The sequence below is a fragment of the Pantherophis guttatus genome, chromosome 2, assembly GCF_059756535.1.
Source record: "Pantherophis guttatus breed Tessera chromosome 2, ASM5975653v1, whole genome shotgun sequence".
Lineage (NCBI taxonomy): Eukaryota > Metazoa > Chordata > Lepidosauria > Squamata > Colubridae > Pantherophis > Pantherophis guttatus.
This window is the reverse complement of record NC_142064.1, coordinates 205,828,626-205,855,148: the sequence shown is the minus strand read 5'-3', so window position 1 is coordinate 205,855,148 and position 26,523 is coordinate 205,828,626. Positions and strand designations below refer to the sequence as shown.

General features: G+C 39.2%; 2 protein-coding genes across 8 annotated transcripts; one reads left to right on the top strand and one right to left on the bottom strand.

The window, feature by feature from the left end:
* Positions 1-1,440: 1,440 nt before the first annotated feature.
* On the bottom strand, positions 1,441-21,660 carry BRD8 (bromodomain containing 8). Of its 7 annotated transcripts, none has more exons than XM_034441717.3 (22): positions 21,429-21,660; positions 20,911-21,007; positions 19,308-19,377; positions 18,789-18,838; positions 17,818-17,940; positions 17,634-17,714; positions 16,349-16,413; positions 15,717-15,853; positions 15,237-15,452; positions 11,793-11,937; positions 10,994-11,203; positions 10,248-10,546; positions 9,340-9,804; positions 8,666-8,759; positions 8,514-8,560; positions 7,547-7,752; positions 7,110-7,202; positions 6,114-6,182; positions 5,714-5,891; positions 5,287-5,391; positions 4,977-5,021; positions 1,441-1,805 (listed from the first exon to the last, which is right to left on the bottom strand). In XM_034441717.3, exons 1-22 carry the CDS (start codon positions 21,445-21,447, stop codon positions 1,746-1,748), a joined length of 2,874 nt encoding a protein of 957 aa, XP_034297608.1. In that variant the 5' UTR covers positions 21,448-21,660; the 3' UTR covers positions 1,441-1,745. The 7 variants fall into 7 exon arrangements, with proteins under 7 accessions (XP_034297608.1, XP_087743767.1, XP_034297618.1 ...); XM_087887641.1 differs by having other exon boundaries at positions 10,248-10,576; positions 21,429-21,645; XM_034441727.3 differs by having other exon boundaries at positions 9,514-9,804; positions 21,429-21,645.
* Positions 21,604-25,784, top strand: NHP2 (NHP2 ribonucleoprotein). Its single transcript, XM_034441792.3, has 4 exons — positions 21,604-21,936; positions 22,060-22,129; positions 23,939-24,044; positions 25,342-25,784. Exons 1-4 carry the CDS (start codon positions 21,777-21,779, stop codon positions 25,465-25,467), a joined length of 462 nt encoding a protein of 153 aa, XP_034297683.1. The 5' UTR covers positions 21,604-21,776; the 3' UTR covers positions 25,468-25,784.
* Positions 25,785-26,523: the final 739 nt, after the last annotated feature.

Sequence of the window (26,523 nt, the reverse complement as noted above, 5' to 3'; positions counted from 1 at the left end):
ATTTCCAGACAGATGTTCAAGGTGCACAGGGTTGAGATTTTAAAATATGCATTAGCATTGAGACATGCAATCATAATGTGAAACCTTAACTCCCTTGAGACAGGAAGAAAGTTATTTTACACATTAGGTTTTTTTTTTATTTTTGTATTTTGTGATTGTCCAGATAGCTGAGTTTGCTGAACAGCATTAACAATTGAGTAAATTTTCAACTGAACATCTGAAATTTTAATGCTGTTGTGTCCTTGGACTATACTACTGTCATACCAGTTGTTGAAGGGAAACATTTATTTATATCCAGCCTTTATTATTTTCACAAATAACTCAAGGCGGCAAACATATCCAACACACTTTCCTCTTCCTATTTTCCCCACAGCAACAACCCTCTGAGGTGGGTTGAACTGAAAGAGGATGATTGGCCCATCTGGCTTTCATGGCTAAGGCAGGATTTGATTTCTTACTTTTTAGCCTAGTGCCTTAACCACTAGACCAAACTGGCTCTGGGCATACTTTAAGTACCATATTTTTTGGACTATAAGATGCTCCAGACTATAAGACGCACCTAGCTTTTGGGGAGGAAAACAAAAATCTACCTCTGCTTCCCAGCAATTTGCCTCCTTGCAGCAAACAGCATGGTCAGCTTCAGCACAGCCTGATTTAGCATGAGTAGCTGATTGGCGGTTGGATTGGCCTCCCGGAATACCACCGATCAGCTGTTCCAGGCTGCCACTACCCATCACCACCAACACCATTTATCGCCACCTCCACGTGCCCCATTTTCGGCCTCAGCATGTCCCATTTTTGGCTTCCACACGCCCCATTTTTGGCCACCGCCTATCTCTGCTGCCTGGAATGGACCAAAAACGGGACATGCAAAGGCCGAAAATGGGGCACACGGAGGTGGCAATAGGTGGCGGTGATAGGCAGTGGCAATCCCCATAGCCTGGAACAGCTGATCGGCAGTATTCTGGGAGTCCGATCCAACCACCAATCAGCTGCTCATGCTAAATCAAGCTGCGTTGAAGCTGGCCATGCTGTTTGCTGCAAGGAGGCAAATTGCTGAGAGGCAGAGGTAGAAGGGTGGGAGCTGGTGGGTGGGCAGGGTTTTGGCAACATTCGCTCTATAAGACACACTTTTTGAGGGGTGGGGGGTGGAATGAGTCTTATACACCGAAAAATATGGTAATTTAACATTTCCAAGTTTTTATAACAGAAGCTAAATAGCCTGCAATCACATCTTTTTTCTTCAATATAAAATGTGATTGATTTGTGCTATTACATGTCCAGCACGAGACATCTGCTGCTCGTGGAAACTGCTGCTACAAGTAAAACAAAATTAAATTAAATTTAGAAGCCAAAAATAATACGGAAATGAATGCTTAATAAGATGTTCTGGCTTGAAAGTAGTAAAATACAAAAATGAAAGTAGCCAGCATACCATGCTATACTTGATTCTCTACAATTTATTATACACATTTACAATCCACAAATACATAAAAAAAATCTGTACACATCACATTACAATACATACTAGCCACCAGTTGCTAGCTAATCAGAACACTCATAGGACCTGATTACAACTGCCTTAGAACAGGCAGAGGACTGTTCTCCTGGGCCTGGGATTTACCCAGTTAAGTATTCCAGGACAACACACACTAATACACATGGCCATCCCGAGCTGTGTCTCATTCAGAATCAGGAAAATTCTCATTCAGATGCCAAAGCCTAGGGTGTCTCCTGCTTTTGCGTCATTTCTTCATCTTCATGTCTGCTTCAATGGCACAACGACGTCCTCTAGTTCCTCCATCCTGTTCAAAATGCAAAGGAAAAGGGAACACACTGTTACTAGAAGGACTTATCCAAAGGACAGAGAGGCTTGGCTGCTATCTGTGTTAGCAGGAAAGACTCAGCACCTAGTCTGACAATACTGCTTTCCTTCCTATAACACAGAGGATTCTTTTCTGGAATGGAATTGTGGGATTTCTGTGTCAGCTCAGGAGCAAATGGGGGAAATATCTATTGTGGCTTGTTTGGGGATGCTTCGAAATTTCTTACATTTGAACAACATGTGCTCATTTCTGCAAGTGGACAGAACAGATGTTGTCTAACATACCTGATCAACTGCTGCTCTTTACAGAAGATCTCTTCCAGATGCAATACCCTGGCACTAGTTTCCCTAGCATCTCCTCACAGCGGCTCTCCATGAATGTAGGGCAATCAGATAGCTTACTTCCATTTGCTGCCCTCTCCATCTGGCTGCCTGTCCTCATGTTTCTCTGTCTTAATAGATAAGTATTAGAAATATCCTGAACCCTATTCTTTTGGCTGGAGGATGAACCTGCCAAAATGTATTTTTGGCGTATTGAGAGACAATGATTGCCCTGATTACCCATGAAAGGAACAAACAAACCACTGTATTTTAGTTTTGTGATAGTTACTATATGTCTCAGAAATTTGGTTCTCATGAGTCAGACTCTTAGAATTGAAAGGAGGCAGTGAAACCAAAGTCTTATTAGGTACAAAATTCAAATTAAAGTATTTAAAATAAGGTTTGCCGGAACACATCCAGTAATGATTAGCCCACCATCTCTTTTGCTAACTGTATGATTGTCAAATTACTTTTACTGTTAGGAAGTCTTTTTCTTAATTCAATCAGAATCTGTGTTTAAGCCCATTATATTAAACATAATGGATTTTAATTTGGTTTCAGTGTAGCATGTTGTGAAAATCCAAAGAGTGGTGGTTAATTCAAAAAATGTAGGTTTAGGAAAGTATCTAAACCAAGCCACTGTGTGGTTGAAGGACTGCAATGATGGAATACCAACTCTGAAAGCAAAAACCCTTAATGAAACAGGCATGGGTGGAGAGGAATAAAATTCCTCTATGTAAAGGGAAGCAAATTAAAGAATATTTACAGGATTTTCATCTTTAAAATATGTGAGGAATAAATCTATTCAATATATTTTCCTACACAACCAATAAATGTGTATGGTATTTTCTTTTACATATAACAAAACTAAATATAAATTACTGTAAAAATGATACATGATCTGAGAGCGACTTCAAATATCAATGATATATTCCAACTGTGGCCATGAAAATTTATCTATTGGGTTCTGTTATTGCTTTTAGGCTTTGCCATGGTTATGTCATACTGCATTTTTACATAACTTATTTAAAGTTTCAGTTTTTCCAATAACACTATATTCTAAAGTTCTGGAACATTTAAACAAAGAAATATATTTCCACCTAATTATAACTGAAAAATGAGTCAATATGTAAAAATTAGTTCTCAACTATTCAGCTAGGCAAATATAGTTAGAAAACCACAATATGCAATGTAAAGATCATTCAGCAAAACAGGTACATGCATATCATCTACATACAGTACTTTTTTCCAGAGTGGATATAGCAAGGTACAATCCATAAAGCAAGGTTAGCAAAATCTTGCAACAATATGCAATGTATATTGGAACAATGAATCCAAGAAAAACATACACAAGTTTCACAAGAAACAATGTTCTAATGGGAAGTAAGGCTCAAACAGCACTTGCAATCCATCTGTAGGAACAATTATTAGGCGGAGAAACTGAAACTGAACACAACGACAAACTACAACATAAAACCCTGGATTTTTAAACAAAGTCTGATTTTTGGAGCACAACTAGGATTCTATTTCCCCTGATTTTTTTAAACAAAATATTTATTTACATAAATTACCTTCATTTTCAAATGAACCATTATAGTCATTTAAAAAGTACTATTGCATCATATGATTCTAGTATTTTCTTGCTAAAAATTGAATTAAAGAATTCTGTTTTATATTTAATTTGTCAACTGTTTGTTCAAAAAGATCAGGGCTAGTTTTTTCTGCCATTCTCTTTTTAACAACAGCTTTACAGAGGAGTTAAGTAAAAATTTAATGATTGGTTTAAAATTATCCAAAGCATTACTTGATAATGTTTGAACAGAAATCCTCCTGCTATTTCAACCAACACTATAACACTTCTCAATTCTTTAGAACTTTCTGAAAGATATAATTGGCTGTCTCTGGAATTCCTTGTCCAGACAAAATCAGCGCCATCCAAACTTTAACAAGGTTTTTTTAAATTAGATTCTAGTCAAATTATTTATGTTCAAGGAGGATGAATAAGACTGGAATGGTTCTATATTTAAATATTTGTATTGATCTTTGCTGACTACCTAAATGTTTTGTTGCAGGTTTATTGTACTATTATATCTCAAAGGTAAAGGTTCCCCTAGCACATATGTGCTAGTTGTTCCCAACTCTAGGGAGCGGTGCTCATCTCAGTTTCAAAGCCGAAGAGCCAGCGCTGTCCAAAAATGTCTCCGTGGTCATGTGGCCAGCATGATTGAACGCCAAAGGCGCACGGAACACTGTTACCTTCCCACCAAAGGTGGTCCCTATTTTTCTACTTGCAATTTTTTACATGCTTTCGAACTGCTAGGTTGGCAGAAGCTGGGTCAAGTAATGGGAGCTCATCCTATTACGCGGCACTAGGGATTCGAACTGCTGAACTGCCGACCTTTCGATCGACAAGCTCAGGTCTTAGCCACTGAGCTACTGTGTTCCTTTTTATTATATCTCTAAAAACACCAAATATCTGCAGGCAAGTAAAGAAGAACAATATAAAGTGCTGCAAATCCAGATATTACTAAGTTACATTCATTTTATTTATTTTCAATAACCCACTTTGCCTTTTCAAAATGCTGACGACAATCTTACGAAGTACCATATATAGTACAAAGCTACAAATGTAAGGCACAGCAGGGTCTTCTACCCGAAACTGACAAAAGCCTCTATCTCTGTTATACAATTAAAACACTCTAAAGCAGAACTGAATATTTCTTAGATTTCAGTAACAAAAGAGCTAGAATCTTCCTAACATTTTAGGAAGGTCTCTATCATGTATTCAATGTTCCAAATTTTATTGTAATTGTGATTGTTAAGTACTTACAAAGAGAGAAAGAAGGAATGCTGGGGAGCCCATAGGGCCATTGTCCTATTAAGAAACAAACAGAAGAGGTAAATGGATTTGACAAGAATGAATACAGAATATCTAAGCTCCTAATTGTAACGATAGTCACTATTTCATATATTTTACATTCAGAGCCAGGAAATCTCCAATTCATAGGATACTATTAGACAGGAAAGTCTTAACAATTTAAATATCAAAACACCAGTTTTGTGGTTTCAAAAGCTGCTTTAAATCCTCCCATGTCCATGATAATATTAAAAGTCAAGATTCATCAGCTTATTGATCCTACCTTCTCCGAAGCATCTTGTTTCCGAGTAGAATCTCGTCCACGGAGACTTTTTGCACTGATCCCAGACTCATTCGTCTGCATGATCAACTGAGTGGCTAGAAATTGCTAAAAAAAAACCACATTGCACAGTATGCATTAGGATTCAGAATGAATAGAAAGTTTTATTCTTTCTCTTACCAAGATGGTAAGAACAGCATCTTACCATCATAACATTGGAAACAATTAGCTTGTTTTTAACCCTATATTCTTCTTGCTTGCTTTGAAATAGTCAGGTATCAGTCTTGTCAAGTTAACCTATTTCTTTCTATTTTATGCCAGGGAGACATTAACAATACCAGAAGAAGCAGGCCACTCCCCTAAAAACATTAACATCTCCCATGTCAAATCAGAATGTTGTTCAATGAAGACATTAATTTTGTGCCTTTACCTGAATCTGCTCTAAGACATCTCGCTGCATTTCCACAGCCATGTGATAAACATCATGATCAGAGCTGTTGTACATGACAGCGTTTTGGAACATCAGCATAATATCTCGCTGGAACTCTGCTGTGGTTCTGATCAACCCATTCTCAATATTTTTCTTAATTGTTGACAAATCCATTGGCCTACAAAAAAAATCAAGCTTAAAATTAAATGCATTAAAAATAAAGCGCATTATGAATAGGCTCCAAGCATCACAGTATCACTTAAATTAATTGTGCTCTCATGTTTTCCTCTGCTATTTTATTATTAGACTGAATGGACCCCAGGCCAGACTATAAAAGCAGTAGCAGACTAAGCACTGGTGCTGACAGGTGGCTCAATATCAATGTAAAATGAATACTAACCTCTGTACAATACTATGGTAGCCTGGAGCAATATCATCAGTCACGGGCTGTAAGAAGACATTGGCATACCTGTTCAAAGAAGACATATTAGTCCTAAGAAATATTAGTCCTAAAATAGACATATTAGTCCTAAGGCAATAAACATAATTCCCATTTATTCATTCGTATCTCACCTTTATTATCTTTACAAATAACTCAAGGAGGCAAACATATCCAGCACACCTTTCTCCTCCTATTTTTCCCACAAAAGCAACCCAGTGAGGTGAGCTGGATAAAGAGAGTGACTAGCCCAAGGTCACCCAGCTGGCTTTCACGGCCACTTGAAGAAGCTTGGAAAACTTTTCTAATATACCACCCATTTATTTGCTCAATATACTGTAAAAGGAAGAAATCTGTGACATGAATTCCAGAAAAAACAGAAGTGCATATTTGCACCAGATGATACAATACAATACAGCAAAGCTGTAATATATAGTAGCAAGCATGCAAAAGGCAAGTAGATGCAGCTCCAAGAAAAAAAGGTGCTAACCTCTGATCACTAGACATGCACTGCTTTTGAAAGCTTCTGCCAAAATTAATTCATTTCACGTATTTTCTAATGCAGCTCTATATGCCTGATAAGAACTTTTTGGTAAAGAAGTTGTTAAAGTAAAAAATGGACTTCAGAGGCTGCCAGACTATGTGCTAAAAGCTCCCATGAGTAAGTCTAGACTGCAAAGTTTTTTTAAAAAACATTTTAATAAGAAAAATAAATTCTTTCTATATAAAATAATTGATAACAATTGCAAATTATTTTTTCAATAATAAAAATAAATTCTCTATATATACAATATTTGATAATAGTTGCAAATGGCAAGCATGCAATTAAGAAGTTCTCTCCACCCCATCATCCTGCACAATGTAAGCTTTCTTTCAAGATGATGCTTGTTGTGACATACAAATTCCTATTTCTATTTTCCAGGAGAACCGAGGCAAGTCCCAAGGTTGCTGACTTACCTGTGATTAGCAGCTGCTCTCCAAACCAGCATAATAGCCTTCTTCCAGATTTTTTGTGCCTGAATAGCCTCCTGATCTTCACTGCAAACAGAACTAGAGCAAGACAGGAAAAGCCATTCTTCAAAAAAGGATACAAGTACTTTACTTCCTGAAGTAAAGCATATAAAGAAGTAATGAACTCTGACCCTCAGTGGGAATCCCCATTTCTTTTACATTTTTCTGCAAAAAAGGATGGCTTCTCTCCTCGAAGCTGGAGTCTAACCATGAGGCTCGACCAGAAATCAACAACTCATTAGACAGTGTTCTAAATTAGACAGGTTGCAATTAATACATACTACAGACTATGGTACAAAGGGACAAAACTATATCTAGCCTTCAGCCAGCTGGAGTTTGCTCTGGGGTATCTACTGAGTAGCTGGAGATTGACCGATACTCACAACTGTGAGGAGGCAGGGCTGCTGGGGATGGAATCAGCCAGCGTGTGAGACTGCAAAGGTGCATTATGGATACTGAAGCCATCATCACTCTCACTCACAGGGGGCTCATTGTCCATTTCTGAGAGATATCCCTCACCCTGATCTTCCTCTTTGGGCTCCTCCAAACTGGCAGCCTCGCTGGCACCATCCTCCTCATCCTCTTCACCCTGAGCATCCCGAAATACAGGATTAAAAGTCTAGCAAGTCAGCCCAGCCAAGATGCAGCTGCCAACAAGAAGCACTTCCACTATCCTCCAAAGATAATGGTTGCAGGGAAAGCAAAAGCTACATGCAGACCCCCAGCCCCACGTATGGCAGAACATGCTCAGAACATGCCAACAGCTTCCCCATCTAATCTGTGCTGCCTGATTAGATGTTCAGATGGAGCTCTATCTCACATATCTGAATATGGACCGAGGGCCTTTTTAAAACCAGGTCCTTCTCAGCAGTGGCATCACCGTCAAGCAAAATTCAGCCATTCTTTTAGATTAGTAGTAAATAGTACTTTTCCCAGAACCCATTTTCAGCTACTGAGGTTTTGTTTCTCCTTGGTTTTTGTTATATTATTTTTCATGTTTACATTGTAGACATACTGCTGCCTTTTTGTTTTTACCTGTCTGATTGTAATTATGCTGTTATCTAATACATATAATTATCCAGGAGGACCTTGACTAAAAAAAAGCAGCACAAAAAATAAACTCCTAACATTAGCAAAGCTGTAACTGAACCCCTACCCACCACTAAACTCCCCCATCTACCCTTTCCCATTGCTTCCAGAAAAGTTAATTGATCCCATATGATTTCTGGGCATCAGGATGAGTTGGGATGGGATTCTGCAGTAGGTCTGGGTTTCTTTGCCTATAGATCAGTTGCAAAACAATGAATGTCTGCTTTTATCCTCCACATATGCAAAGAGTAAATAAAATACCTTCAGCTGGTTTTCAAAAAGGGCTTGAGCTTCATTTTTCATTGATTCTGAAAAGAAAACAACAGGTGAAATCCTCATAATTTTAAAGGACATTCTCCATCAGATCCACGTAGGTTGCCCTTCCTGCTTCCCAGGGTATACAGTGCAGTTACCTGACAGCTCATATTTGTGGTGGACATCTGCCTGTGAGGAATCCTCACTTGCACTTGGAGCATGTGGAGAGGAAGTCTCCTCATCAGGGGGAAGCTAGAAAGAAAAGAATTTTTGTTGTGTAGGACAATGAAAGCAGGCTGGGAGGCTGAAGTGACAGAACCCCAACTGGACAGCTGCATGTATGCATATCCAGACAGGGGGCTCCTTGAAAACCTAACCAATGACCAGAGCTCTGGGTGGGGTATAATCTCACAAGGGGAAGAACGGTAGTATATTATATTGGGAATTGCCTTCTAGTTCCTGAGAAACTTGGGCTTCATTTATGAAGCAGCGAGGGACTTTTTTAGACCAGTGACTGTACAGGAACGTTTGCAGCAGTCTTCAACAAGAGAAGAGAGCTCAGTACAGTTATAAAAATACTGAAGCTGAGACACTTTGACTCCTAGATACTTCTGGCTAATAAACAATGATACATTATGTAAAATAATAACCGATCACAAATGTTTTATATTGGGTTTAACATTCAAGGTTGAATTTTAATGTCTTGGCACCAAAACAATACAGTGCCAAATTTAGCCAAAATGTTAAACGGAACTAAACCCAATACATGGGCTACCCTTTCCATTTCTTACTCACAAATTCTAAATTACCCATAGCTTCTTTATCGATTTACCTCTGCTTTCACACTGCCACGATCCATGTCATCTTTTGTTGATTCTACATCCATATCAGAGCCTGTCAAACCAACCACTGTTGTCTCTTCATCTTCAGATATATGGCCCCTCAATTCAGAAGCTTCACTTGTTCTAGCTGCTAGTACAGCGGCTTCTTCGGAGCCCAAACGTACCTGCCCTTGTTCAGCAGGTTCAGTTTTTATATCTGCTCCCAAATCTCCAAGGCTCATCAGATCTCGGATCCCTTTTGCTTCCAATTCCTCACAGTCCGGTCTTTCTTGCTTTATTGTTACTGTCATTTGGGGCATCTGGCTTTGCTTGTCGTGCTCCTGTTGGATTGGATGCTCCCGCTGGAGGGGGTGCTCCCAAGGACTGGTCAGAGACTGAGGATCCTCAATTTCTTCACAGAAAGATAATGCAGCCTCTACCGCTGCTACATCCAAGACTTCAGGATGATCATCCACCTTTCCAAACAAGAACATAAGAAGCAGAAATAGATCATTTGTACAATAGAGAGGTAACCGGGACTGCAGGGGTGAGGTTCCAACTATTCTACATGCCAGAATGCAGTGATAGTATGGAAACATTTTTTGCCACTTTCCCATAAATCAGGCATACTATTATAGATGGATAATTATGTAAATCAGTGGCTTTTGGATTGTGAAAGATTATAACAAAGGCAAAGCTTCTTTTTAAAGGAAATTATTTCCATTTTTGCCTGTTTACTAAATCTGTGAGCCTCTATTCTTCATCAGTCAAAGAAACTTAATATATTTTGAGCTGAAACTATCTGTTGAGGTAGTTAAAACAATGAGGGAAAGTAAACCAGGCAAATGCCTATTCGATGAAAGAAATTTTGATTTTTGTTAGAAACTACGAATAAAAGCTCAGGCCTCTGGATAGTTACCTTGTCCTCAATGATAGCTATGATGTCCCCAACAGTTTCAAAATCAAGTTCTTCCCCAGTGTAGGAAGGCTCTTCCCCTGTGTAGGAAACGGCAATATCCATCTTCTCAGCCAGATCCAGGTCTTCTTTGCTATCCATGTGGTCTTTGGAAGTCCCTACAGCACCAGATGCCCCAGAGCCTAGGCAGTCTTTCTTGATGGAATCAATGATCATGGAAATTTCACTGCTATCCATTGATACTGTCACAGTGTGAGGATCAGGTACTGCCTCCATGGAAACACAGGTGTTGGGCTGATTCACTGGACAAGAGTGACAAGTCAAGTGAAAGCCTGGCAGCTGCAGCAACCAGCAATGTGGGTCAGATCAAGGCATCAAAAAAGCATTCCACAGCCCTGCATAAAGGCACATGCAGGCTGGTACCACTTTCTCTCCCCTCCCCCACCAAGTTCTGAAATCAAAAGAAGAGCTATTTCTTAGCCTCAAAGCCTAATTCTAGTCCCACTGCAGTACTTTTACCATAACCCTTTCTTTCATCTGTTCTGACTGAAACTCACAAGAACTTTTTCTTAACAGCCTTGAGCCAATCATTTGCTGTATAATTAGCATGATGCTGCTGAAGTCCAGCCATCTATCACTCTGCTATTAAATTTAGATGCCCACAGCCCACATTCATACAGCCCTTCCTCTAAATCAAGGGAAACAGTCTTCAGTTAGGTACTGAGTGGCATATGAGTGCAAGGACGCACCTGTCGCTACACTTTCTGGAGTTGCAGCAGATGGCACAGCAGGTGGCGCTTGTAGCGTGGGCACCATGACTATGGTGGCCTGAGACACGGACTCTATAGGGGGAGGCAGGAGTTTGGCTGGAGGTTCACTGGCAACAGCAGAAAAGGAAGCAAGCGATGTGGTGAATTGTGCTGGACCAGCTTCTAAAAGGCGGGAAAGAGTAGGAGCACCTAACGAAGTAGGAAGACAGGAAAGGCACATTAGGCCACAAGCAACAGCTATAGAAGACTACAAAGCAAGCAATTCCTGTACTTATCCCACAATAGCTCATGCCACAACACTAACATACAACACCTTTTACAAAATGGCTTCAGGCAACTATGCTGGAAGTCACCTATTGGAATCCCAAAACATATGCAAACAAGGTCGTAGAATGCTTTCAAGTGGGCATTAATACAATTTATATATTACTGGAAAAATGCAATCCATGTTTTGCACCAAAGAGTTCTATTTCATTTTTGTACATCAAATTATTAAAAAAATGGTATTTAACTTATAAAGATATGCAGAATTTACAATCTCTCTCTGTCTATCCCTCTCTCATACTTGGGAAAGCAAATTCTACATCATACTGAAAGTATTGAAATCTACAGATCAAGTAACAGCAGAAGGATCAAATATTACGTAACGTTCATAATGCCTAGATTAAAAATACTGCACTTTGTACAATTATCATGTCTTCCAAGAACCTAACTTTTGCAGTGTTACATTCACAGGTTTTAAACAGTAGATAAAACAGTTTAAAACAACATGTCCTACCTGAAGCAGCAGGGGTCGCAGGAATAGTGGTAGAAGACGACTGCATTTCCCCACCATGTAATACTGGAAGAACCCCTCCCACTTCCAGGAGGAGACCAGAGCTGCTTGGATGACCAGCAACAACAGAGAGCTCACCCTCTGCCACCTGCCAAAACACATCATATTCTAAAGGTCAACACAAAGATGATTTAACTTTCTGTAAAGTAACAAAGTCTCACCCAGGTACAATATGTTGCACCACAATAAACTTTTTTAAGGCTTTCTTGCTTTTGTAGGAATAAAGAAATATAAATGATTTTGTTGCAGTGTGCAAAAGTTCACCAAGGAGAAAGAGAGGGGAAATTCTTCAAAATGCAATATCTATCCCTATCTAAACAATGTTTCTATGTTGGGTTGGATTTAACAGAGTTCTTTAGAGTGAACACCAGAACAAAGGAATTTCAAATTCTGATGTTAAATTCAGGGAGATAAGTCTCCATTTGCCTGGCATTCTAACCTAAATTGAACATGTAACGTAGAATACCACAATGGCTTCTGCCTCTACATAGCATACCAGATTAAGGCTTACTATGCTGTCCAAAAGTTCTTTCTGGCATCAACTAACAAAAGAACACAGCCATGATTTGTTAGTTACTACATTTCTGATAGAATCCTGTATCTGAATGATAATCAGCAATGGCTATTTAATAACTGCATCAACTGGGAGGATAGGAACCAGAATACACTGGAGGATGTATTCCTTGCTTACCAATAAACTAGAAGAATGTGTCATGAAAACCGGCTCTAAATAGACTTATGTTGGATTCAAATTTTTGATAAAATACCAGGCAACAAAATTTGGCTACAAAATGGAACAAAGCTGAGAACATCTTTTTAGAAACTAGAGAACCTTTCCAATATTTTTAGGATAACACACTCAGAAACAAAGAACAGGTTTCGTCAAAACACAAACACAAACACACACACAAGAGGAAGAGATAGATTAACCATGGTGTAAACAGTGAAATGAACGCTAGGTATATATTACCAGTACCTCAATGCAGAGGGTCAGCACCATCATCCAGTGGAACGTCCCTAACATGGCTCATTAGACGTCTCTTTTTCTTGCATAATCTCCCACCCTAATAGAAGTTCCTGTTACAGCTACGCCTACCTATATGTACGTATGTATACAGTGTAAGTTGTATAATTGCCCATCTTATGGATTTGTGATTCATACAGTTTCATTAAAACAAGAGAAAACACAGGTTTTTTGAGCTCCATGAATGTTTCCACATTCAAGGATGTGTTCTAAATATATTAAGTCATCCAATCTAATGCAAACTTTAAGCAGTAAAAATGAAGTAAAGTTTCATGTAATTACTGCACTTTACATTTGTCCTATAATAAATAGTTCAAGAGACACCATTTTAAGGAATCTATAAACTACTAAAACTCTGTGTGCAACCTATAACTGTACAAAATGTTGCATCGTAGGGCAACAATTTTTGAACCACGATATCTCAAATGTGCCAATTTACAGAACGTGTCCAAAATCCATAATTCAGCATCCCGTGGAATTAAATCTGGCAAATTTCATAAAATATTTTATGACATAATACAAACTATTAAAAATGTTATGACAGTTTGCATTATTTTATCGTCAAATGTGGTCAACTCCTGATTCTTGACTGTGCTATACAGTTCAGCATGGCCTATTTTCATCTCTGAATATCTCCCTGAATTTTTAAGAACTTTTCCAGTGAAGGCAGTACATTAGAAGATCTGCCATTGTTCAAGGCACTGAAGAAGCTGGTGAGGAAATATCTCAAACCATGGCCTAATGGGTCATGGCCTTTCAGGTCACACATAGCACAGGCAAATTTTCTTTCATTCTATGCATTTTGGTTAGTCCTGCCACCTCTTTCAGTTTTAATATTTGAAGAATTCATTTAAGATATCTTTATTCTACCTAGATTGCATACCTTTATAACATACAGGAAGTCATGAGCATTCATTCAGCAACTGTTTGAAGATATAACGGTGCTGAATGAATGGTTGTGATCAGTTCCAGCCATCCCAGGATCTTTGCAGTCAAGTGATTGCTATGTAGGCGCTTGGCAATTGGTTTGTACTTATGAATGGTTGCAGTACCCCATGATCATGTAATTGTCATTTGCAATCTTTCTTCCTGGTTTCCCCAAAAAGTGAATGGGGAAGCCAGCAGGGAAAGTCACTGGGATAAGTCTTCTATACCCATACACTCACCCCTAGCCCCTCTGCATTTGGTGCCATGCTTGCCACTCATTCACCCCCATGTACCTTCCCTGAGCATCAACGCACTTCCCACACCACTCTCCCTGAACCATGATACACCCCCTCATGGACCACACTGTGCCCTCCCCCCCCCAACAGCAGCCAGTTACCTGCCTGCCAGCCTGCTTCTGAGCTGCCTGGGACTTAACAAAAATTTCAGGCCCAGTTGCTGTCTTAAGTCAAGAATTATCTGTACAGGTAGTCCTCGAGTTAGGATTGGTTGCTTAATGACCATTTGAACTTAAAAAAAAGTACTTATGATCCATCCTCAAAATTGACTGCCACACACTCCGTGATCATGTGATCACATTTCTGGCACTTAGCAACTGGCTTACATCCATGACTGGTTGAAACATCCTACGGTTACATGACCATGATTTGCAATGCTTTTGGCCAGTTTCTGGCAGGTTTGTCAGTTTTTTAAAAGAATGGATTTGTTTAATAATCACGATTCATTTCACAACCATAGTGACTCACTTCACAACTGTTATAAAAATGGTCAAAAAATCAAGTCCAGTCACCTGGTGCCTCAACTTACAACTGAAATTTTGGGCCCCACTATGGTCATAACTCAAGGACTATCTATAACTAAAAATAATCTGACCCTGAAACATTAGAGTAATGAGCGAAGCATAACCATTATTGATAAATACTAACCTTACTAAAAGAAAAAAAATGTAGGAACAACTGCCTTCCCCAAATCTGGTATTTTGGAATTGGAACTTATAACTACCACAATGAAAGCCCATATATCTGTGAATTCTGGTGCCAATATGCCCTGAACATGCCAGACTGTGGAAGGCTGATGATCAGATTAAGAAGAGTTTTCTCAAATTTGTTGTCCACATGTGCCAAAATATATTTGACTGTATATATTCCTCAACCACAATAGGGATCAGGAAATTTATTGTTAAGCTTTGCTTAAGTGAGGCATCACACGGCTACACTCAATTTCACCACCTTTTTGCCAGGGTTGTTAAGCATGCTTCATTGCACCATGGAAAAAGCACTATGTTGATGCCGTGCATCACTTTCACTCCTAAAATCTATCCAAACTATTCCATTTGAAAAGCTTTGTGCCCTTTCTGGTGAAAGTCAGTCACAGAGATTCCCCCAGATTTTTAAACATGTAAGGAGGGGACTCCATACCAGCCTGGGGCTTGTGGGCAGGAGGCTGCCTTTCTTCAGCAGCTCTGAAAGCAGAGGAGAAGGAGGCGGAGTCGCTTTCTGTCCTAGCATCTTTTTCTGGGTTGAATCATCTGTGACTGGGGTCAAGGGGGCATCCAAGGAGGTGGAGCCCATAGGGGTGTCAGGGATCCCAATGAAGGAGGCAACTGGGGTGCTGGGCAATGTCCCTGGAGTTACCTGAGGAAGAGAAAAACCACACTGTTCAAAGCCACATCCTCACCATCTTGACATGTCCCTGTGACTCCTCCCAACAGGGCCAATGACACAGCCTATCCCAAGCAGCTCCTCCATCACACTAGTTTCCCTTGCCATTCATGTATCTCCACCTGTTTTTCCCTGTATTAGTACTGTCACCAAAATGTGCCTGTAAAGCAGGAAGTCTGTGAGAGCTGTGGAAAGCTCTGTACAGCCTAATGGCTTCATGTTCCTGCCAGATCTTACCCCTGGACTTGTCTCTTCCACACTGGGTTGAGACAAGTCTCCCAGAGCATACTCTGCTCCTGGTGATGTTGACCCTGCTGGAGAACGGACCATCATTCCCGGCATCCTTCTTGATGGATTTTTAACTGCTTGACGAGCTAGAGAAACAAAGGCAGAAAATTACATTCTAGTTCAGATCAATTAAGAATTGTCAACACAAAATGTGGTCAATTTTTCCACCCCCAAGTCAATCCAATGGGTATCCTCCTAAATTCTTTTAATTCCATCACACATGCTATTTATGAATACGGAACAGGAAAAATGTTCATTATTAGTTCTCTGATAATTTCTTGCATATGTCCATATTGGACAGGTTTTCTTTTCATTTCTTCTATGCTACTTTTTTGGTACGGGATCATTATGGCAATCCATTGTGCCTTAGAGACCTAAGCCCAGCCTTAAAGACAGTATTGTAAAGAGAAGTCTATGAAATGCTCAGCCTTTCCACAGGAACTTTGAAGAGGAAATTGGGATGACCAAATAATTTTGTAGGTCTTACTTTTTTAAACTGCATTTTACTACTTTTAATTTCTGTCTAAGAAGTTTAATTCTGAGGATCTTGGCTCAACTAAAAATCCAAAATTCCAACTAACCTTGATAAGCAGCATCAGTAGCTTTTCTCTTCACTTCTGCCTCCTCTTCTTCTATTCTTTTTTTCCTGAAAAAATACAGATCACACAGTTATAGAAACAAAACAAGCTACTTCCCACTCATGTAAGTGGACCTCACTTAACAACAGTAATTGGGAACAGAATTTCTGTCACCAAGCAACCTGGCTGTAAAGCACAATGTCAAGTGACTGTGCTGTTTAGTAACAGCACTTCTGATTGCTGTCATTAAGTGAATCCCACGTGGATGCCATTTGTGACCTCCTGCCAGATCTCCTGTTGACTTTATCAGAAATCGGCAGTGACAGTCATAAATGGCAATAACAGGACCAGATGCTGCAATGCCATAATTGTGAGAATTGCTAAGCACCTAGATCATGATCACGACTGTGGGGATACTGAGAGAGCTGCAACTACAAGAACCAGTCATAAGTTCATAACGACCAGTTCGTTCTCACAGGGAGGGACTACTCAGGGTACCATCAGTCAAATTATGCCGACTGGTGACTCACAGGGGGAGGACCTTCTCTGTGAGGGCTCCAACCCTTTGGAATGAACTGCCCCCTGAGATACGAAATATCCCTGATCTCCGTGCTTTCCGCCGTGCCCTCAAAACCCTGAAGTTCCAACAGGCGGGGCTAAACATATGAACATGTGAATGTTTTTAAAATGTTATCTAATTTTAGGTTCTATTTAATTGGGCCAAATATGTTATAATAATAATTTTAATTAGCAATTTTATGATGTTTGTGTATCTATATTTTTCTTGACTGTACACCGCCTTGAGTCCTACGGGAGAAAGGCAGTATAGAAATATAATAAATAAATAAATAATAAATAAATAAATATCACTCATTCAGCACCATTGTAACTTTGAAACAAAGTTGCTGAACAAATGATCATTAAACAAGATCTACCTGTATATAAGACAAACATGGGATAAAAACAATGAGAAACTCTATTTTTTAAATCCTTGAAAACAATTTTTAACCAAAATTTAAAAGATGTCAGGTACAGGTAATAGAACCTGTAGGCAATTCATCAAAATTCTACTACAAAGGGCAGGTAGGCTGACAAGGCATGACATGAATACTACAATAGAAGGATAAGAATACATTGCTTATCTCAGTAATTTTAATGTATACTTAAATAAACTTCATTTTTGAGGTTCATTTAAAAGTTTGCTTGATCCCAAGGATTCAAGACATGGAGTTTGGAAGTGGAAAAGTTGGGGAAGAATGTGACAGAACAGGGAAATAAAATAACCCACATCACAATGTCATTGTAAATTTCCTCCAGCCTGTGATCCATATGTCCTGCCTGGATCAGTTCTGCATCTCTCTTCAGCTGCCTGTAAAGAAAATACAGGGCATACAATTAATTTCATTAATTATTAGCAAACATTCTTGAAGAAAACAAGGATATCATTGACGTCTTAAAAATCTGAGACCTACCTGTACTTTTCCTGTGTCTCCTTAATTAACTTCTTAAGCTCCTCCACTCGTTCTGCTGTCAGTTTTCTCACAATAACATCTTCTACAGTTTCTACAACTTCTCCTTTCTCACCACGCTTTCTTCTACACACAAAAAACGAGAAGGGGAGGGAAGAAGACTCTAGGGACCAGTAACAGAAATCTGACCCCTGCAGATGAAGCACCCTCCATTCATGTACATCCAATCTTTCTGTACCTCCTCCTTACTCCAATTACTTATTACTTACTGCTTTGGTCTTTTGTAATGCATTACAAAAACTATTGTAAAGTTTAAGAATACAGTAAAGTAATCTCAGTCAAGTACCTATTGGGGTGAAAGTTTGTGATCAGAATTAGCTATTCCTATAGTACTGTGTGTACAATTTAATGAGAGCTTCACTTCAAATCTATTTTAATTAGATTCTGGTTAAACAAACATCACACAATATAGTATATTTTGCTATATTTTTTATTGAAAACACTATTGGAAAAAGTATGAGAAAAAAAACTTCTGAAAAATAAGATCAATAATTAAATAAAAAGCAGAATGCATTCCTGAGTTGGGATTATTTACTCTATTCTTACTTTCAGCCACCAAATCTACAAAGTAAATGGGGAAATGGGATTCAAGTTATTTGCATACCAGCAATATCTTCTATTTGAATGTACTCAAACTATCACAGTTGTGGTAATCCTGAATAATCACTGTCTGGGAGCAGTTTCAACTGCTCTGGTAAACTCACTCTGCTGTCATGCTCTTCAGTTCAAAGGCTGAACATGTTAGTAGAGATGAACCAGCTTCAAAAATAATCTAGAAGTGCTTTGTACCCAACATTTTCCAGGCTTCCATGGAAGCCTGCCAGCAGTCAGGCTGCTTTAACAAATAACAAGGACATACATTGTTCAACTTCTAATCTTCCCCTGATAAGAAATGGTTCAGCCTTTAAACTTACTTTGGAGTCTCTGTTGTCTCCAGGAGCTCAGAATATTGCGATGCACAGTGCTAGAAAAAAGTACATATATACATTTTTTAGAAATCAGTCACTATAAACTACACTAAAAAATAATATTTCAACAATATGTAGTACATAACACATTTCCCACATTGTAAATATATTTTCTAAAGTTGTGGAAGAGGACATACTTTCTGGATAAACTATATGGACTTTCTTTGTGTGTAGCAACCAGGCAGAGATGCTGACCGCAGCACTGGCACCATCAGAGCTATCTCAAGAGACCTTCTAAAATAGTGCTCAATTAATGATAATTAATGCAATGTCAAGGGGTTGTTTTTCCTTTCCTTTCCTTTTTTTTTTTTTGCAATGTGAATATGCTGTGGAGCAAAGCTCCAAACAGTTTAATCCATGATCTTTATTTTCCAGATGCTCACAATAAGTCTCTTGAGCAGATATTCCTAAATAGTAAAATGAAAGACCATTATTATGCACAAATGTAGCATTTAAGCTTCTTACCTTCTGAGAAAACCAATCTGGTGGGCGGCCTGGTTCTGCAAAGGGTTTAATAGCTCGGCTGACAGATACCCTACAGATAAAATGGATTCAAGATTTTCTTTCTCTGTATATCAGAGATGATACAATGTTTACAAGAGTGGGAAAATACTATAAAATACACTTTACAATTCATTCTGGTTGGTATTCCATTCATAGAGATCTAGGGTCAAATATGTATTCATATCTGAAATTTATTGGATGACATTGGTCAATTATACTCCATTAATCTGATCTATCTCAGCGTTGATACCTGGATAATTACAGAAGACAACCACTATGAGAAATTTGATTCTTGAGGAATAAAAATGTTGTAAATGTAAACAATAATCATCGTTCCCTACTACTTTTTTCTATTACACAAGTCCAAATTGAATAAAAATACACCATTCTGTTTTCAAATGTATTTTATGAATTTTAATTAATTTCTCCTCAGATTTGTGTCTCATTCCAGAAGGTGAAATCCAGTATGACTATGATAAGAGTGCCAAATTGTACAATCTCTAGCTCATTTCAACAGTCAATCCAAAAACTATGGTTATGCGCTCCCCCCTCCCCCATGACTTCAATCTGTACTTCTGAATATAATCAGAAGAAGTGCTTAATCACTTTTCAACTAAAATTTGAGGCTGGAAAGTAGTACACGATCTGTTGATTTGGCTATTTGCACTAATAAATAATCTCACTTTTCATTGCCATTAACAGTACTAGGGGGGATTGTGGGTTTTGTATCAGATCAAAGCAATCAAATAATCTCCATCTTGGAGTTTGCAGAAAAAATGGGAATGTTTATTGCAAATTATTTTAGGAACCTCTGGAGTATGAGAGTTGGAAATAACAGATATTTCTCATTTCATTTTCATCAAAATACCTATCACTAATATTGAGTTACATTTTAAAATAATTTAATACATTATTTTATTAAATATTTAATTAAAAGGGTATTGTAACATGGCTTACTATAAAGTTACTGTAGTTAGTTCTTTGGTTAATATTAGGGATACTGTAAACTGGTACATAGCAGTTTGAATTAAATTACTTTTTATTCCAGCACTACAGGTAGTCCTTGACTTACAACCATTCGTTTAGTGACTATTCAAAGTCATAACAACACTGAAAAAAGTGATCTATGACTGTTTTTTACACTTACAACTGTTGCAGCATTTCCATGATCTTGTGATCAAAATTCAGGCACTTGGCAACTGTTCCGGGGTCATGTGATCACCTTCTGTAACCTTCCCATTCGGTTTCTCCGACAAACAAAGTCAATGGGGAACCTAGACTTACCTAATGACTGCATGATTCACTTAATAACTGGCGTGATTTGCAGATTTAACAACTGTAGTAAAAAGGTTACAAAAATGGGGCAAAAGTAATTTAGCAATTTAACAACAAAAATTTTGGGCTCAATTGTGGTTGTAAATCAAAGATTACCTATACTCTCAAATGTTAATATCACTAACGGCTTTCATGCTTATTTGGTATTTAGAACAATAAGGTTCACAAATCGCTGTCCAATTCTGCACCATTGAAGAACATGCACTACCATTAACAGTATTTCTCTCACCAGTTCTGGTCCCCACTTCGCATGACAGAAGAAGCCAAGCACAGCTTCTCTCGAATAGACCAAGGTTCTGTGGGCCCGGCATTCATCAACTTGTGTTCTAACGGGGGGAAAAATCATAATATTGCTGTAGGATGAGGCAAATTCTACATTCCTGATTTACCTGAAGAAAAAACCCAGATACAATTATCTGGAAAACTCTGGCAACAGGAGAAAGAACGAGTATTACGTATGTTCGCCCCATTACTTATAAAAAAAAAAAAAATAAGAAAGGCGAAATTAAATTAAAAAAAAACATTTTTTCGCAAACAAATGGTCCCTAGAAGGCAAAATAAGGTGACAAAAGGCAAACTCCAATAAAATGCGTGCAACTGACAGATACACAGGATGAAGCTTTGGCTGTACACAGCTGCGCCAGACGACCTTCTGCTTCTCAGAAATGTAAGGCAAGGGGCATCCTAAGATAAAAAAAGGAGGCCCCGATATTTTTGCCCACAGCAAGAAAAAAGATCGTTACTTACTACCCGCTCCGGCCGCCATTTTCGCGAAAGGACGACAAATTGCGAACCTCCCCAAACATCGAGTCCCAAACGTTAGGTCGGGCCTCTCGGCTCAGAGCGGTAGGCGGTCCGTTCTATTCGAGGCCACCTCCTATTGGTTGATTGCGGCGGTCCGTTCCATTCGAAGCCTCGTCCTATTGGTTGATTGAGGAGGGAAAAAATGGTGGCCCGAAACAACGGTTTAATAATAATTAAAAAAATCTCTATGGTGGTTTTTCCCAGGGTTCAGTGCTCTGAGAGCGGAAGCGGAAATAGGCTAGTAGTGGGTAGAAGCGGCGCGTGGGTCTCTGGCTTCTTCGAATTGCGGCTATGGGTCGAGTCAAGCACCAGGAACCCGAGGAAGCGCCGGAGACCGAGGCAACAACCCCAGAACGGTCGTACCACGAGCTGGTCGCAAATGTAAATGCTATTGCGCGGCCGTTAGCCTCTCGGAAGCTCACACGCAAACTCTACAAGTGCATCAAAAAAGGTGCGTGCGATGTGGGGGTGGGGGGGTGGGGAGACCTTCCCGGGTGGGCTGTGACATGGACTCCGTTTGGAGCTTTACTGCCTCTTGGGATCTTCCTGAAAGCTCTCCCGTTTTATTTTCTAGCATCGAAGTTTAAACAGATCCGGCGAGGGGTGAAAGAGGTCCAGAAATTCATCAACAAAGGCGAAAAAGGGTAAGAACCTGTGATGCTCCAGGCGGTGGAATTTTTGTCAGAGTTAATCTCCGTATTTCCGCTTGAAGTAACCGCTGTGGTGTGCTTTGGTCTACTCTAACTCTAAAGCAAAACCCCTTTAAATCTATGAAAATATAAATGCTTAAATTAGCTTTTTCTACACCAAGTTCACAGAAACTAGTGTGACACTCTAAGCAAATTAGAGACATACTTTCTGTGTTAGCGATAATAATAATAATAATAATAATAATAATAATAATAATAATAATAATAATGTAAAAAAAAGTATGGTTCATTGACATTGCAATACCTGGTGATGCACGAATTGAAGATAAGCAGCAAGAAAAAATCATAAAGTACCGGGACTTACAAATTGAAGTTGAGCGACTGTGGAAAAAGAAATCGTGTGTTGTCCCGATTGTAATTGGAGCCCTTGGAGCAATACCCAAAGGGCTACCCCGCTATTTAGAAATCCTAAATTTGCTGGAGTTGAACATTTTGACTCTACAAAAAACCACCTTACTCGGAACAGCTTACATCCTCCGACGATACCTTAACAGTTCCTAGGTCCTTGGTTAGGACTCAAGCTGCTGAGCTATTAACCAGCCTCAAAGGCTGTGAATCTCACTAAAGATTAACCAATAAATAATAATAATAATAATAATAATAATAATAATAATAATAATAATAATAATAATAATATTTTTATTTCTATACCGCCCTTCTCACGGAGGACTCAGGGCGGTGTACAGCCTATTAAAAGCACAAAGACAAACATCAATTAAAAATAATTAAAATTATTAAATAGTTTCGGCTCAAATTTAAAACCCCCAAAATTTAAAACACCTAATTTAAAATCATTACATTGGTAGCCCGGCCTGGCGGAACAGCAGGATCTTGAGGGCACAGTGAAATACACGGAGGTCGGAGATCTTACGCATTTCCGGGGATAGTTCATTCCACAGGGCTGGGGCTCCCACAGAGAAGGCCCTCCCCCTGGGTGTCGCCAGCCGACATAACTTGGCCGATGGCACCCTGAGGAGACCCTCTCTGTGGGAGCGGACTGGCCGGTGGGAGGCTATTGGTGGCAGAAGTCGGTCTCGAAGGTACCCGAGTCTTATGCCATGGAGCGCTTTAAAAGTGGTAACCAGCACCTTGAATCGCACCCAGAAGACCACTGGGAACCAGTGCAGCTCGCGCAGGAGGGGGGTTACATGGGCACAACGGGTTGTGCCCATAACCACCCACGCGGCCGCATTCTGGACCAATTGGAGCCTCCGAGTGCTCTTCAATGGGAGCCCCATGTAGAGAGCATTACAATAGTCCAGCTGGGAGGTGACAAGGGCATGAGTGACCGTGCGCAAGGCGTCCCGGTCCAGAAAGGGCTACAGCTGGCGAATCAGGCGAACCTGATTAAAAGCCCCCCTGGCCACGGCCGTTATATGCTCTTCTAAAGACAGCCGTGCATCCAGGAGGATGCCCAGATTGCGAGCCCTCTCTGTGGGGGGCAGAGATTCATCCCCAATAGTCAGCGATGGCACCAGCTGACTATATCGGGACACTGGAAGCCACAGCCACTCGGTCTTGGATGGGTTGAGTCTGAGCCTATTTCTTCCCATCCAGACCCGCACGGCCTCCAGGCAGCGAGACATCACATCAAGGGCATCGTTGGGGTGGTCTGAGGTGGAGATGTTGGGTGGTCTGGGGTGGAGAAACTTGTTTGAGATTTTCCATTATGTTGAATGTTATGTTTTACTAATCCCTAATTTTTAACCAAATGCTAAAATTACTTTGTCTTGTTTCTCATAGAATCACAGTTCTTGCAGGAGATACATTGCCTATTGATGTTTATTGCCACATCCCCATCATGTGTGAAGACAGGAGTCTTCCCTATGTATATATTCCATCTAAAACGGTAATAATTGGTTAAAGGAGTTTTCTTCCTGCTGGTCCTTGAGAAAGGAATGAATGTATAAAATGGGTCAAAATTCAATAGAATTTTGTCTCGCATGATCATTTTATTTTCCTATGTAAACAGAAATAAAAGCTCAGATACTTAGATATGAATACTTAGTTTTTCTCAAAAGCTACTATTTATCTCTACTCTTTAAATTCCATGAAGCGAATGTTGTTGATTATTAAAATTATTAACTATTATTGTTCATAATAGTTTATGAACAAACCTTTGTATATTGTTTTGTATCTTTTCAGTTGTGACTTGAATATATAACAAAACTGGGTGCAATAACGTTAACATTCAGAAGCTGGAACTCTAATCTAAGCTAGATTCATTTTATAGATGGCTTGCTGAATAACATATGGCAGGGGTATCAAACTGGCGGCCCACAGGCCATATGCGTCACGCGCAGGCCACGCCTACCCCAGCTCCGCAAATTGGAAAAGCATAGCGTGACAGCAATGTGATGCTGCAGGTTTGACACCCATGACATCTGCATTCATACAATAGACTGTCATATACAAGATTAAATTATTGCTTAGTACAGTGTTTGAATCTAGCTAACAAGTGAATATTAGATATTCAGACTGCAGATCCTTATAATACCAAATATAGTTTCAGTATAATCATGTCCAACTATTGAATATGATACTAATACATGAATTTTAATTAAATAGCTAAAAAGTGGTACACGTCATGTTTAAAGACTTCAATACCATATTTTGTTAATACTTTGAGGTTATGAGAGGCCAGTTAATATTTAAGTCCCTGAGAATTCCTTCCTAATGTGAGCTCAGAAGTTGAAATGACAGGGAAGTGGTAATTTAAGAATTTTAATGCCTATGATTCCCATGTATTTTGTCCTGCAGGTGCCATGTTAAATTTTAATCTATTTTTTGTATAAGGTTTGTAAATATGGATGGTCATACAAAAACATTGGAATCCCTAATATTTATTTCCTTTAAATTATTTTAATATCTTAGCAAGATCATTTTGTCTCACATCAAGAGTGAATTCTGAAGCATTAAGTAAGCTTTATTTATTCTCAAGTTGTTGAAATTTGATTTCCATTTCTTAAAACTCAGTGCAGTTGCTGAATTAAGCTTTAGAGAAGTTAGATCTTCACCCTGAGGGGGCTAAAAATCAAATTTTTAAAATACTGGATTTGTTTAGTTTGCAGCTTGAAATATGTATGAAAAAAAGGAGATCTTTGTGTGATCCAAGAAACTGAATCCTTTTCTTCTTTTGCATTCAGGATTTGGGAGCAGCAGCAGGCTCAAAACGCCCAACCTGTGTTATCATGATAAAGGCTCATGAGGACTATCAAGAAGCTTACAATGAGTGCTTGGAGGAAGTAGAAGCTCTTCCCCTTCCTTTGTGAAGAACATTGATAATGGATGCTATTAAGACTCCAGGATATGATATACTGGATTCTATAGGCTTTATGTGGTTAAATATCAGTTTCATGTCAGTTTGATACGACAGTTGGCCTGGATTGTTGCACTGAGGAATATATCAAGTGACCTATTGAGAGCCCAGGAACCATGGCAGCTATACTGTAATCATCTATTTTTGAAGAGTTTTGATGGCAATTCTTGCTGGAAATTTGTGTTGAAATGTTGGCCAATGTTCAGCTCTAAAAGAATTCTAGACCATTAGCATAGAGGAACTGTTAAATAATAAAAATATTTGTAGATATATTGGCCTTATCTAATTCAATATACTATAGTCTTACTTGCTTATTTCAAAGCAGGGGTCCCCAACTTCTGGTTCGTGGACCAGCATCAGTCCACAGCATGCCAGCAGCTGGACCCACAGAAACAAGCAAAGCTCCATCCACGGGATGCAGGCATTACATGACCTCTCTGGTCCGCAGAAAAACCTCTATCCACAGAACAGGTCTCTGGTGCCCAAAAGGTGCTCCAAAATACCTTCAACTTGTGTTCCTCTCTCCTTGGGGTAGAGAACATTTCTTGCCTCACTGTACGCTCCTTTATGCATACAGAAATGCTATTAAAAATTTTAAAATACAAGTCATCTATATAGCCTCTTTATGAAAGGGCAGTGTTATTTCAGCCCTTGTTAACTAGATCATACTGTACTGCAGAAGCAAATATGAAGCATTCAAAAAAAAAAAAAATCCAGCCCCAGGCCAGCTAGACTAAGTTGCTTTATACAAATTAATCTTACACTGAAGATTTAAATAGAAGTTTGTAGGTATTGCATTGTATGGTAACATGCAAAGCAAACGAAAAATAATTTATTTCAATTTGTTTGTCTCCTGCTACCCCCTTTAGTTGTCTGATATGTACAAGATTGGATGGAACTGAGAATACCTGCAGCAAGATAAAGCCTCTGGCTACTCCTAAAGGCTATAGTGGCAATTGATTTTTTCAATTACCCTTTCTCTCGTATACAGGTTTTTGCGTCAGAAAAA

Excerpts from the sequence above, each read along its gene's own strand:
- BRD8 (XM_087887641.1), bottom strand. Across the intron at positions 19,378-20,910 it reads CGAAGTGGGGACCAGAACTG|GGTATCTGTCAGCCGAGCTA; the intron begins GTGAGAGAAATA and ends TTTTATCTGTAG. Across the intron at positions 15,854-16,348 it reads TACTGATGCTGCTTATCAAG|CTCGTCAAGCAGTTAAAAAT; the intron begins GTTAGTTGGAAT and ends TTGTTTCTCTAG.
- NHP2 (XM_034441792.3), top strand. The coding sequence starts at position 21,777 with ATGGGTCGAGTCAAGCACCAGGAACCCGAGGAAGCGCCGGAGACCGAG. Across the intron at positions 22,130-23,938 it reads ATCAACAAAGGCGAAAAAGG|AATCACAGTTCTTGCAGGAG; the intron begins GTAAGAACCTGT and ends TGTTTCTCATAG. Across the intron at positions 24,045-25,341 it reads TATATATTCCATCTAAAACG|GATTTGGGAGCAGCAGCAGG; the intron begins GTAATAATTGGT and ends TTTTGCATTCAG.